The sequence below is a fragment of the Urocampus carinirostris genome, chromosome 3, assembly GCF_059441175.1.
Source record: "Urocampus carinirostris isolate Australia breed hairy pipefish chromosome 3, RoL_Ucar_1.0, whole genome shotgun sequence".
NCBI classification, from domain to species: domain Eukaryota; kingdom Metazoa; phylum Chordata; class Actinopteri; order Syngnathiformes; family Syngnathidae; genus Urocampus; species Urocampus carinirostris.
In genome coordinates, this window is record NC_142351.1 from 35,415,170 (window position 1) to 35,430,124 (window position 14,955).

Genomic DNA, 14,955 nt, shown 5'->3' on the forward strand with positions numbered 1-14,955 from the left:
ATTGTCCATGACAAGCAGTCAAGTGTGTACACCCAAAGTCAACATGCATCATGAGTTTAACTTTATAGCACAGGGACAATCCATGCAAGATTCACAGTTTTACAAAAAATTACTCTTACATAGTCAATTAATGGAAGGCATAATCTTATTTTCGTCAAATAATTATCTTCTAACTTTTTTTATACACTTTTGTGATTTGTGAGGGTTGAAAACAACAGGCATTCTGGGGGAAAAGGGCTTATCTACCACTGCCAGCTTATTGCACTTAAAGCCTCCAAGAATGGAGCATAAGGAAAGCAGAGTGGATTCCTCAGTTATTTTTTTTTTCTCTCTCTGTGATGTTTTCATCCTCCACTCTGGTCTTGCTGACAGCTCGGATAAAGTCATAATACGCACAACCACAGTTATACTTGTCATTTCAATGTCATTGCAGCTTCTGCGGTAATGCTCATTTACACATTCAATGCACATTTATCGCTATTTATTATTTCGAAAGATGTTGAAAAGATGTCGGAAATATGTTTGCAATTTTTCACTCTAAAAGTGTGTGTGTGTGTGTATGTATGTATATATATATATATATATATATATATATATATATATATATATATATATATATATATATATATATATATATATATATATATATATATATATATATATATATATATATATATATATATACAGACAGTGTATGTATATATATAATATATGTAACATGTGTACAGTGAATAAATTAAGTGTTTGAACACCCTGCTATTTTGCTGTTTCTCCCACTTAGAAATCATGGAGGGGTCTGAAATTGTCTTCATAGGTGCATGTCCACTGGGAGAGAGATAAACCAAAAGGAAAAATCCCAAAATTACAATGCATGATATTTTAATGGTTTGTTTGTGTGATATAGCTGCAAATAAGTATTTGAACACCTGAGAAAATGAATGTTAATATTTGGTACACTAGCCTTTGTTTGCTATTACAGAGGTCAAACGTTCAAACGTTTGCACATATTGCAGGAGAGATCTTGGTCCACTCCTTCACATAGCTCTTCTTTAGATCAGTCAGGTTTATGGGCTGTCACTGAAAAACACGGAGTCTGAGCTCCCTCCAAAGATGTTGGATTTGGTTGAGGTCTAGAGACTGGCTGGGCCATATTAGAACCTTGATATGCTCCTTGGTTTTCCTGGCTGTGTGCTTCGGGTCGTTGTCGTGTTGGATGACCCAGCCACGACACATCTTCAAGATTCTGACTGAGGAAAGGAGGTTGTTCCCCAAAATCTCAATTTACACGGCCCCAGTCCTCCTTTCTTTAATGCAGTGCACTTGTCCTGTCCCATGTGCAGAAAAACACCCCCAAAGCATGATACTACCACCCCTATGCTTTAGAGTAGGTGTTCTTTGGATTGTACTCTTCGTTCTTCTTCTTCCAAACACACTTAGTGGAATTATGACCAAAAAGTTCTATTTTGATCTCATCTGACCACAACACTTTCTCCCATGACTCCTCTGCATCATCTTAATGCTCATATTCAAACTTAAGACGGGCCTTGACATTTGCTGGTTAAGCATGGGAACCTTTCGTGCCATGCATGATTTCAAATCATGACGTCTTAGTGTATTACCTACAGTAACCTTGGAAACGGTTGTCCCAGCTCTTTTCAGGGTATTGACCGTGCAGTTCCGGGCTGATTCCTCATCTTTTTTAGAATTATTGAGACACCACTGGTTGAGATCTTGCATGGGGCTTCGCTCCGATTGAGATTGACTGCCATGTTTGGCTTCTTCCATTTTCTAATGATTGCTCCAAAAGTGGACCTTTTTTTTTACCAAGCTGCTTGGCAATTGCTCCGTAGCCCTTTCCAGCCTTGAGGAGGTGTACAATTTTGTCTCTGGTGTATTTGGATAGCTCTTTGGTCTTCGCCATGCTACAAGTTAAAGTCTTACTGATTGTGTGGGGTGGACGGGTGTCTTTATGCAGCTAACGACCTCATCGGATTCAGGATGATACATTTAGTTCAGTTGGACTTCTAATGGGCGGTCTAACAGGTCTTTCAGGGTCAGAATTCTAGATGATATATGTTGACCATCTTTTTTTTGCAATCCATAATATATTTAAGATTTAAGTGATGCAATTTGACCTGTTTACCCATGATTTCATCAAGACTGATGCCCTTGTATCATACCTGCAGGTGCCTGGCCTGTGTGGATGGAAAGTTCCCTTGTCACTGGTGCAAATATCGCCACATGTGCACGCAGGATGCCAGCGACTGCTCTTTCCTGGAGGGACGCGTCAACACCTCACAGGTTGGTTTTCTGCTAACTACATGCAAACCAAAAATGAATCGGCAATAATTTTACCATATGTTAGGCTCACCCTCAAAAAATGTTTTTTTTTCTATGTGTTTCATGTGTAAGGTACACGTTGATTGATATGTATCACGATTTACTATTCCGTACAATTCCATATATTTTCGATCATTTGCATACAATCGCATTGGATTTGATTTAATGGGAATACAACCTAAATTGTGGCGTGGAGTGTGTCAGATCTTATCCACTAGACCAGTAGGGATACAAAGTTCACATTAAAAGGTATTAGGTCATGTCTAAGCATCACACTATTTTTAGTCTGGTACCAAATTGTTGAACTTATTATCATTCTCGCGTCCTGGGCGAGAATCTTGTTAGATGTTAAACTGGTGTACAGACGACTCCCAAAGTCATTTGAAAGCGCACAAGATTTTGAACTGAATAAAATTAAGGGCATTGTGAGAAGTAATTTGGACGTTCTGACAAAAAGAGCTAGCGCATATTGCAGCATAGAAATATCTCATGGCTCCTATGTATGCAACACCATATCAGGCAGGGATTTGGGCATACACCATTATGCGCCTGCTTTTTCTCCATTCTGTACTGAGTGAAGAAAACGGCATTGTGGGAAGTAATTCATTCGTCCTGAAATATTTAAATAGACACATGGCTGCTCGTATGCAAAACGTTTGTCACGTTGCTTATTTTAAGCTGAGAAAAAGTGAAAAATAGTTTTCTCTACTCTAACATACAGTATATGGTACCCTGATTTAGGATAATGTGATAATGTCGTAATCCTTTTTATGTGGTCTTTTTATCTCTAACAGTCTAGTGTAGGGGTGTCAAAGGGGCGGCCTGTAAGCCGGATCAGGCAAGAGAAAAATGAGCTGCAGTTTTAAACATGTCCACTTGATCTTGCAAAAGCCAGGTGCCTCTCACAAACGCTGTACAAAAAACTTTTTTTTTTTTTTTTTTGAAGGGGGGTCGCTACTTTGCAGATTTTCACTTTTTCCGGGAATCCCCCTCGGCCGACGACCCTAGCACGGCGCGCCGTTCTCGTTTCCCGGTGTTGTGCCCAAATCCGACTCCCGTACAGAATCCTCCCCCCATCGCGTGAACGCGCATTCTGCTGTGCTTCCGACAAAAGCGATTGTATTCTATATACAATAATACGCTTAACGACCCGCTCGGTTTGTCGCGGTGTCGTGCGTATCGTGCCCGAAAGTACCCGCGCCGCGGGTTAGGGACTCGCTCGTGACCCTAAAAAGGATAAGCGGTGCAGAGAATGAGATGAGATGAGATTTTCATTTTGAAGGGGCGTTGCTACTTTGCAGATTTTCACTTTTTGCGGGTGGTTTTGCTCCCCATTAACCGGGTCTAAAAAAAAATAAAATAAAATAAATAAATAAATAAATCAAATCAGTTTTGAAGGGGCGTTGCTACTTCGCAGATTTTCAGTTTTTGCGGGTGGTTTTGGTCCCCATTAACCGCGATAACCGAGGTCTTACTGTATTTGTCCCTTTATTCAACAAAAAATTTTCTTATTCGGTGCCGTTCCGTTTGAAAAACAATTCTTCTTCGTTGCATTTGCAGATGTTGTTGCCTTGCCTTTTATTGATAAACTGTTTGGATAAATCGGTGAGGCATCATAATGCCGCCTGTTGCTTGTCTTGATGCAGATGTTGCCATGCCTACCCTCACTTGCTACTCCTGCATTTAGTCTGTAATCTGCTATAGGACTTTATCAGGATTCAAGTTTTACAGTTGATATAGAATGGAAGAAAAGGCACAAATTGGTCCTTCAATAATGTGTTTTTATTTCTCAGGTTTTTTGTAGCTTTTGGCATATTCTAAAATGAAATTTAGTCTCCCAAAACATAGTGGTGTTTGTTTTCTGGTCACTCGTCTGTGAAAAAGACATTCTTAAGATCCAAGCAGCTCCTATTCCTATCTTTTAAAAACTGATGGGGACAACCTTCCACAAACTGATGCAACATTTGGACTCTTAAAAAGCACTGTATTTTTTTTATTTTGAGCCATCCTGTTGACAGTTATACAATTAGTGTTCATCAAGTGAAACCTATTGAAAATACATACTTGTCAATAAATACTTGTACCCTGTGTCATCAGTACAGCCCAGAAAATCATTAGCTGCTCCCTACCCCGTCAATGCTGGCTTTCGGTACAGTAGCGGAGCCAATAATATGATATAGGACCTTTTCCCTTTAGCTACTAGAGGACAGTAAAGGAAATAATCTCAGTTTTAGGAGTTTGAGACTAGTAGCTTATTTTGTATTTCTTTTGTATTTATTGCAAACCAGTACGACAATTAAGTAAAAGTTTTTTTTTCATAGCTCCCATTTGAGTTTGTATAGCATTGTGAGATGGTTCCGGGGTAAATCCACATTCACTCAACTGTTAAAATAAAGCAGTTACTGCATTCAATGCCAAATAAGAAAATCACCTTTTTCTAATTGTTTTATAATAAATATGTTCTTCTTAGAAAAACGAATTTGTCATGGAATGTCATGATCTTTGAATAATTCAAGCCATGCCATACATGATTATAATACGTAGGGTAGGCTACCAACGTAGGCTGAATGATATAGCATAATACTGAATATGGAAATTTCAAATTGACATTCTTTGACTTATTCGGCCTATCTAAGAAAGGAGTCTGGATCTGGCCCCAGAGCCAATCTAAGTTAGACATCCTTGTTTTATAACAAAGAGATTAATTGATATTTTAGTGACCTTTTGCCAAAACATATACAATCCCCAGCTTGTTAGCATGAATTATCTTGCATGTCAATGTGCACATTTGTCATTATGTTGCTCAGGCTGAACGCAACATACAGAGAAAGGTTTTCCCATGTGTCATTAGAAGTCACAGGACAGCTTGATTGAAGTCACACTACACTGCTTGCCATCCCAAAGGCATTTGTTGATGTTTATTAGAAAGATTCCACATCAGAGTTGAAAGGAGGAAAAAATTAATCTATACAAGCCACTGGAAATTAGTACTTGTACTATGTTATTCTCTCAGATGTGCTTAAATTTGCTTGTCTCTTTCTGGATCTGTAAATATATATGAATCCACCGTGTTGTGACAGCCGATAAAGAGCGAAGCACATGAGAGGCGTTCAGGCAGAAAATTGCTAGTTGGAGAAACACTCAAGCAGGCCATCGACAACAAATGTGCATAAACACAAACAGCGAAAGAAACAAACACCAGAAGGACAAACAAACGTGGGAACAAACAATTTGTCTTTGCTTGGCTGATTCCAACAGTTGGTGGATCCAAATAACCCTGGGGTTTGTTTGCCATGATTGCGTTAACATCCACATATATTACAACAAAAAGGAAATATGAAAACAAATAATATGCATTGATATGTATTATACCATTTATATTTGGGGTTGTGGTAAATAGATAAGAACTAGTAAATCCCTGGGTAGCACGGCGGTGCGGTGGTTAGCGCGTGTGCGGCTCTTATCCAAGAGTTTAGCCCAAAATATACTGGTCACTAATTAAGTACATTAGCTTTAAAACAGTATTTACAAGATCTGACAAAGAGTATTTGTATACTCTAAAAGACACAGATTAAAACAGATATATATTAGAGTTAAAATAAAAATAGACGCATTAACGATTTGCGTTATAATTTTCAATTTAATGCGTTAAAGTATTTTAACGGAACGCTTGAAATTCCACCCTGGGCACACCCCCAGGTGTCTAGCTGCGTTGTTCCTGAATCACGTTTAGGCGAACCGTTTCGCTTAAAAACATTGCCTGATGGGGATATTGACAAGGCGAAAGTGATATGTACCCTGAACTTAACTACCATCGGAGCACTTCTTCCCTGATGTATCACTTGAAAACTAAGCACCCCGGTGCGGTGGTACAGTCAGACAGTGGACCTCGTCAAACAACTTTGGATCGGTTTGGTGCAAGAGATGGGTGTTCTACATTGTTTACATAGGGAACTTTTATTTTGTTAATGGAAAATTTGTTTTTGACACCACAAGCTTTCTGCATGTTTTATTAACTTGGCACGCATTTTTGTTAAAATATTTACGAATGGTTTACAGCAAATTTACAGCTCAACAGTGTTGACATAAAGTACTCGAATCTTTGTAATTAAATCTTTTTTCATTACAGTCTGTATGCACATTTACACTTGGTATAGGTCTATACCATTTGGCATAATGAGTGTAATCCTCTTTTTCTATGCAAGTTTTTTTTCATATTTACTGCCATTTGTAAAATCTGGATTTAATAAATTAATAGTGATTAATCGTGAATAGTCTATTTCAATACTGAGATTCACTTGTTAATTTATTTTAATCGATTCCCAGCCATCATTGGTGCCTAAGAAAACTGTTTCGGTGGCTGGATGTTGTCCGCGGGCCTTGACTTTGACACCGGTGTTTTAAGGCATTTTGCCTGAATCTCAATAGTTTTTGCGCATTCAATAATCATGGTGTATCTGTAATATTGGAGTGATATAAACATGCCCACATTTCGTATTAAAACTTGCATAGATATATTCCTTAATTTTCAAAATATAATTGTGTCGGTAAACAGTACGCATTCCAAGACTTTGACCTAATTCCATACGATAACTAGAATACAAATCAGTCTATAATGTGCTCTGTGGCTGCTCCCTGGGGAATTGAACCAGTGAACTCATTGATAATCAGAAGGCGGCCATGTCAGGCTTTGGAAGAACAGCAGGTGAACACGATGTGGGTGCGGCAGTGCCCCTCTCCTTGTTAATTACAGAATATATCAGTATGATGAGTGAGCTGGCTCTATACTCATATATTTGCATCACCTCACTGCTGCATTCAACACGACTGTGTGTATTTATTACAGCTCAAACAGTGTTCATTTTACCTCTGAAAAGTGATGAGTCCCGGAGACTCGCATGCTCAAAAATCTATGGGTCCCAACAGAGATCTATGGGTCCCCAAAATTTTGTGTTATCGAAGTTGAAATTGTAAATCGGTGACAAATATATAATAAAAATCTATATATTAATTCAGTTTTAATCATCAAATTATTAATTCATTTTCTGCATCAAATTATTGTTGGTAATAAACCGATTAAAGGGATAACCACAAACCTGTCTTTTTTAATTTTCTCCTTTTATACTTATTTTTTTTCTCAACTTCTTTATACAACATAATAATTCGTTATATAATGCATCAAAGCAAGTCAGCCGTTTGAGAGTCGGCTCTCTTGAATGAGTTGAGCCGAAAAAGCCGGTTCTCTAATAAGAGACGGACTTTTCATCACACAACTCGAGTTTGGCGTGCAGACGAAAACTCGAACCGCGAGACCAAAACAACATCTGCCGGATCTGCCTGACCAAAAGTTTGGAGTGCGGTGAATCTTTTTCTAAAAAAATGTAATCGGGTAATAATGACAAATTTGGGTCAAAAAAGTTGCATCCCGGGGACGCACGTTGATTTGAGACTATGCGTCCCCAGCAAAAATGATGCGTGATAAGAGAACACTGCTCAAAGTGCATTGTGATTCGCTCCCTACCGATGCCATTCTACATCCTCTTGTAGCTGCAAAGTGACAATTAGTAAGAGGCCGACTCTTTTTGTCTATAGTGGGACTGTTTTTAAAAAAAAAAAAATCTTGCTCGCTATACGTAGGAAAATAAAGTTCACGAGTAGTTCCAGACTATGAGTGGATGATTCTGGGAATTTTAGTATCGATCCAATTAGAGTAATCATAATAGTATTGATCGAGACTGATCCGATAACAATAGTTTTTGTTTGGAAATGTCCTGATCAGTGGATATTTGAACTCTCACCGTCGATTTTTTATTATAATAGTTATAGATGAATACAAATCTTCACTTATTTTATTGAATAACTACAATTTGAACTTCAACAGTGTAAAAACAAAGATATTTATATTAATATTTTTTCAGGAAAATGGCAAGAGTGTACAATAACAAAGGAGCTATGTAACGAAAATACAAATACATTAATACCTAGCTGTATCACAGTTTACTCTTTGCGGTTCTGTTACTTAAAGGATTTTCGACGTGTATTTTGTTACGCCGCAAACACACAGCAAATGCTATCACTGGGTCAGGTTGCCAAGGGTTGTTTCTGTATGTGTTGGGTGGGCGTGACCGACTGTGTGCACGGCTTTGCTAGGCTAGTGTATGCTGTCAGTTGAACAGCAGAGTGGGTGCTGAAGTTAATGGGTCCACCCAAAACAATCTGCAAAAGGCGACAGCCATAGTTTTTAGCAGCTCTTTACATTGAAAATAAAATTCATAAATTAAGTCAAAGTATGAGGAAAGTCGTAAGAGCGCAAATTAATACTGATCAACACCGGGTGCCTAATGAATTGTTGGCAGGTCCGGGAAAAGACGGAGGCAGTGTCGGGAGGGAATGCAAGTGTTATGCTGGGCTACTGCAGTTAGGCTATGTAATAACTCGCACAAATGCCACTCCTGCCAAGCTTGTATCTCACCAATGCCACATCAATTACCAATGAAATGGATGACCGGGAGTTACAACTCAAGGGAAACAACTTAATTTGTGACACTTGTATTTTAGTCATCACGGTGACCTGGCGCAATTCGAGTCTTCCCGATACTAGCGTGCAGGTTGTCTGCTACTCTCTTCATTGCTTTGTTACACCGAAATTTGAGGCCATCCAATTTGGTTGGACAATTGAGTATTAACCCCTTACATTCCTGTAAAAGTCGCCTCAAATCACAATCCAAGATGTACACAAAGTAAATTGAATGTTGCTCTTGAGCCTTTTGGAGAATATGAACAGTTTTTGTCTCTTTTAAAAGACAACACATTGATGTTTTGTCCCAAACTGTAATAATCACTGCAAGCGCTACTAAAATTGAGTAATCTTGTGTTGGAACATACAGAAATGAAAGGTTTTTATTCTCACCTGATTTTTTATTTCTTATTTTTTCCAATCAAATGTAGTAGTGTGGGAGTGTAGGATATTCCTCCAAGTTAAAAAAGGTGAGCCAATAGCTTGAAGCCTTAATTGGTACCTTGTAAAATTTGATTACAATCAAAAAACCGTACCAGTCTGACAGGCGGATAGGCACATCAGGCAAGCAGATGGGAACCTCGGACAGATCGGGTGTTGCGGGAGAGTTGAATGAGTCGGAAGATTCGGACGGGCGAGTCGAAGAGTCGGAGTGGCGGGCAGATGAATCGGCGTGGCGAGCAGACGAATCGGAATGGCGGGCAGATGAGTTGGACTCGGTCAGATCGGGCGTTGCGGGAGAGTTGGACGAGTCGGAAGAGTCGGAGTGACGAGCAGACGAATCAGAGTGGCGAGCCGGGGAATCCAACTGGTCGCCATGGCAGCCGTGACAGTATAGGCAATTCTAAAAGTGACTATTTGCAGATGTTTGACTTTTCTTTCCAGAAGTCAAGTCAAGTCATCTTTATTTGTATAGCCCTTAATCCCAAGGAGTCTCAAAGGGCTGCGCAGACCAGAGATTATTGCAACCCACAGAGACCACTGATTATTGAAAACCACAGACTATTATTACACCATTACCTGATCTAAAACCTACATGAGGGCAAGGAATAACTAAAAAAACCTCAACATGAGGAAAATGAAGAAACCTTGAGAAAGGACCGGACATGAGGTAATCCCCTTTCCAGGATGACCAGGCTGCAATTAATGTTGCAATAACAAATAATACACAGGAAATATAGGTCATTCATAAGCTAGAGAATAGAAGTGTGTTTTAAGCCTAGATTTAAACAGTTCCACTGCAGAGCATTTCACAGCACCCGAATGGAGAACGCTCTCGAACCTGTGGTTCTTCTGGGATCACTAATAGACCAGCATTTACAAAGTGAAGGCTCAGTACTGGAACATAATAGAAAATTAAATCTGAAAGATATGAGGGAGCGAGTCCATGCAGGATTTTGTATACTACCAACAAAACCTCAAAATCACATCTTAAGCTAACAGGGAGCCAATGCAGGTTAGCTAAAAATGGGGTAATGTGATCAAACGTTCTTGTCTTAGTTAAAAGCCTCGCTGCAGCATTTTGTACAAGCTGCAGGCTCTTTATTTTGGACTTTGAGAGACCGGAGAGTAGTGCATCACAGTCATCGAGACGGGTGGTCACAAACTCATGGATTGTAATCCCCGCATCGGACTGGGACAGCATAGGGCAGGGGTCGGGAACCTTTTTGACTCAAAGAGCCATAAAAGCAAAAAATATTAATTTTATTTTGGGAAAGAGCCACACCATATATTATGAGACAAATTTACTAAATTGCTAAACCTGCGCCCCAGACAAAAGCTTAGTCTTCAGCACATTTATTTTTGATGATTTGATAAAAATTATGAAAAGAGAATAATGCCAGAGCCCCTGTCCCAAATTCAACAAACAGACCACTTTAAACTTGTCTCTTTCTTGCAATTACTCAAGATCGGTTAAACTCCTTTTGACCCTTTTTTTCATACATATTGGTTTCAAAACCAGATGCAAGCATTTATTTTGTAAAAACGTCACAACATTCTGAGAATAGGGAGCCTTATGTGCTTACCTTTGGCGAGAGATGGGAGGGAATGCTTGTACTTTTTGCATAGCTCCACCCATCCCTCCCACTCACCCAATCAAATGACTAAGTTCGCTTCCGGTGTTTTGGCGTATTTACAGTTCTGTGGATTCATCATAAAGTATCTGAACACTGAACACAGATTATATAGTGAACTTTTAAATAAAGGATTCTTTAGCGTTGTACAGCCAAAACGAGTTTTTTTTTTCCTCTTTTTTTGTGTGACACCTTGATTGTAAATTGTAGTGAAAAACGTGCCCTATATATACTGCGAAGTGTTTCCTTATTTAGCTTTGATTTGGCTTTATGTGTACCTGAATAGGATAGATGTTCCCGATTTTGAACAAGATGGAGAAATTTTGCATGCAATCAAATTGGTCTCTGAGCCACAGATACTCATAGAAAGAGCCATATATGGCTCGCGAGCCATAGGTTCCCGACCCCTGCCATAGGGCGAATTTAAGCAATCTTGCGAAGATTGAAAAAAGCTGTTTTAGTAATATTCTTAACGTGTGTTTGGAAGGACAGATTCGGGTCAGATGTGACACCTAAATTTCGGACTGAGTCACTTTGGGTGATATTACATTTGTCAATGATCAGAGCAGTTTTTGAGAACAAGTCATGGAATCAATGATTGTGCATACTTGCTTGCAATAATGGTGCCTAAAATGAATCAAGGGTCTCGTTACGCACATTTATTTTGGGTCCTAGTTTGAACACCTTCCAAACCACTCTGCATTGTATTTCAGAACTTCAAGTCAAGTCAAATCATTTTTATTTGTATAGCCTTTAATCACAATGAGTCTCAAAGGGCTTCACAGGTTACTACACATAAGCAGTTTAGGTTATTCATATGCTATAGAGTAGAAGTGAGTTTTAAGCTTAGATTTAAACATTTCCACTGAGGTTGCAGATCCGATCTCAGGGGGAAGAGCATTCCACAACACCGGTGCCCGGATGAAGAACGCTCTCAAACCTGCGGAACTTCATTGGCTAACCAATTAGTCAATACTCATTTGAATTGGTTACTAATGGCTAAAGTTACGCGGAGCTAAAGTAAGCAAACTACGTTTTAACAATGCAGGTCGCTAGGCTAACGCGGGCTCTGGACTGTGAAAAAAAAGCCTGCTATTGGCCGAGAGTGGTGTCAATCGTAGGGTCAGAGGCTTACGGCCATATTGGAAATAATGTTACGACTCTGTTTATTTGAAAATGAAAATTATGTGACAAAACAGACTTATTGCAACAAGGAATGTCCAACAATGCAGAGATGCTTGATGGCAGATTTTTTTTTGTATCCGTCGGCATCATTGAGTTTTTTTGAAGTAAATATTTCCCACAGTTGGATTAATTGGATGCCCTTGGATGTACCGACTCCATGTTTCTCATGAGTTGACAACCAGGGGACTTATTGGTGAGCTGCTCCGGCTTTATAGTTTTCAGGTTTGCGGGACTAATTTGGAACGCATCCCCTGCGAAGTACAAGGGATTACTGTATAACAACAACAGCACGTCAACTATACCTTCCATTGCACAATATTTTAGAAATAGTCAGAAAGTGTAACATAGCTAGAGTAAACAATACAATTTTAACTCCTTTAAACTGTTGTAGAGAAAAAATCAAGAGAGTCAAAGAAAAAAAATAAGCAATCTACAGAACAAGCCCTTATGGCTCTGTTGCCATAGTGACAACAGATTTACAGGTTTTTGTTCAGGAACAGTAACATCAAATAACAAATCAGATGTGGCCCCCTTTTACCTTACAGGCAGGATAGGGTAGCAAACCACGTAGGGAGAGGTGCAAAACATTTGCCAGTCCGTTAAAAACTCAGGCTTAAACTTAGGCCGGAGCTGGATGAGATAGAGAGAAGGGCTGCGTAATCTACATAGAGGAGTGGCACTTTTAGGAAATTAGTCAAGGGGTGAAGTATCAATCCAGGATAATAAAACGATCCCATACAAGTTTTTGATTAGTATCGATAATATCGATATTTGGCTCGATCTGCCCACCCTCAGTGTCAATTAGGAAGAGGCTGACATCTTCTATTTCTGTCTATTAGCTTCACAGCGTTTTTCTTTGTATTGTTTGCATCTGCTGGCGTTCAGGCTGCCACACGGCAACGGGCAGCCTAATTCAGAGGTTGGCGCCAGTGAGCTCCCCTTCTCCCTCCGGGTCCGTCTGCCTCGGATTGACTGGCGATGTGTGTGAGCCATGTGTGCATCTGTTAATTATTCAAAGTGTATTAAAGCTTAAAGATGCATCTCCAGATGCTTCTCTGATCGCCGGCATGTTTAATGGAGAGAGACAGATGAGATGAGAAGCGAAAGGTGGAGCATCCGCAGTAAAACATTCGGGGGAGGAGTTGCAGCGGCGCCCTAGTTGCAAGATGGAACAGGGCGACAGGGATCTTCTGCAAGTTAATATAACTATAATTATGAATTGCAAAATAAACCAACCTTTGGACGATTAAGTCGCACATTTTAGTACGCCTACAGAGGTTTTTGTTTTTATTTTTATGGTCTGTTTTCTCACCAGTAAAAACCTCTGGAGATAGTGTTAAATCATCTGTATCAAAACTACTTAATGGGGAGTTTATTCTTGAGAAAATGTGATTAGAAATTGCCGAACACTCGTCATACAACTGTTAACCTGCATATGTTTTCGTGTGTCGCTGTAGTTCAAAGAATATCCCAGGTGGCTTTGAGTTACGATTGTGGACTGTATTCTGCACTTGTTGCCAGTCAACCACATGAAACATTATAAAATGGACTCTTAATCCCATTCCCATTGACACTATTACTAAGTGGGAATTAAGTTCATGTAAGTGAACCTCTACCATTTATGCAAAAGGTGCCATCATTGTTATCCCGTTGCAGGTTTTTTAGTATTGCAAATTTCCCGATGTCACAGGTGGGCGGAAGAACAGCAACAGTGTTTAAACAAAATACCAGTATATAAGTATCATTTAGAGTAGCTTTTTTCAACTGGTTTGACTTGAAGACCTGCCATCCCAGCCTAATTATAAGCCGTGACCCAAATCTAGAAAGAAAAAAAATATATAATTGTTCGATGTATTCAATGAAATAATTGAGCATTTTAAATTGATTTAACTTTATTTTCATTGAGAACAAAATTGTTAAGCATTGTATGCATCAGGATTAGACATGGCACTCCAGGTTAAAGATGTAATAAAAGATTTAAAGAGGAAACATAATAAAAGACTGTCAGGACGGATAAAGATATTCAAAATTTAGTATTTGGAAACTTGGACCAAGGTATAACAATAGATCAATGAAAATATACTGAATTGTAAGAATAGTGCAATTTAAAATAGTGTAATAACATTTTGCAGCAACAAAAATTCCCAAATCGGTGGCAAGATTGATATTTTTTAAAGTTTACACACTTTTTTTAAAGTGGCGATGGCCACCGGGAGTAAACTGTCTCTGAGCCTGTTTGTGTTTGTTTTAAGAGACTTGTTTTAAGAGGGCAAACAGATCAAATAGGTGGTGGTCAGGGTGGGAAGAGTCCTTTATCATGTTGATGACTCTGCTGAGGTAATCTCCAGACTAGGCAGACAGCAGCCAATGATCTTCTGGGCTGCCACTGTGTGTTAAACACCCACACAGTGACGCCGTATGCTAGAATGCTCTTCACTGTGTTTTGTAGAAATTACCACACGTATGGAATTTCTGCATGAGAACTTGTATGGAGAACTTTAGAACTTGCAGAAGACTAGGAGAGGATGAAAGGAATTTGAGAATGAATAAGTGAAAATGGCAGGAGCAATGTTAATTCTGAGGAGATTGTGAAGGGATCGAAGCGTAGGAGGAGGTAGTGAGGCTTGTTGAAGTTGAAGGCTCACTTGAGGGTCGTGACAGACGCTAAACCTTTGCTTCTTTGGCAACTGCTTAATAATTCTCTGTCATTTACCTGCCTTACTTCTCTTTTCAAGGCTCGTGTTAATAATTGAATCTAGATTATTATTATCTGCAAAATAGGTATGAGAGCGACCCCTCGCTACTTGCGCTTCGGTTATCGCTGATTCACTCCTCCGC

The 14,955-nt window shown here is 39.3% G+C and overlaps 1 protein-coding gene across 2 annotated transcripts in view; it reads left to right on the forward strand.

Moving 5' to 3' along the window:
* LOC148369555 (plexin-A1-like) overlaps positions 1 to 14,955 on the forward strand; it is a 319,574-nt gene that overhangs the window by 186,227 nt on the left and 118,392 nt on the right. For both annotated transcript variants that reach the window (XM_088331618.1, XM_088331619.1), the window contains exon 9: positions 2,187 to 2,301. In XM_088331618.1, coding sequence (XP_088187744.1) covers positions 2,187 to 2,301 — 115 coding nt within the window. The remainder of the gene's footprint in view (positions 1 to 2,186; positions 2,302 to 14,955) is intronic.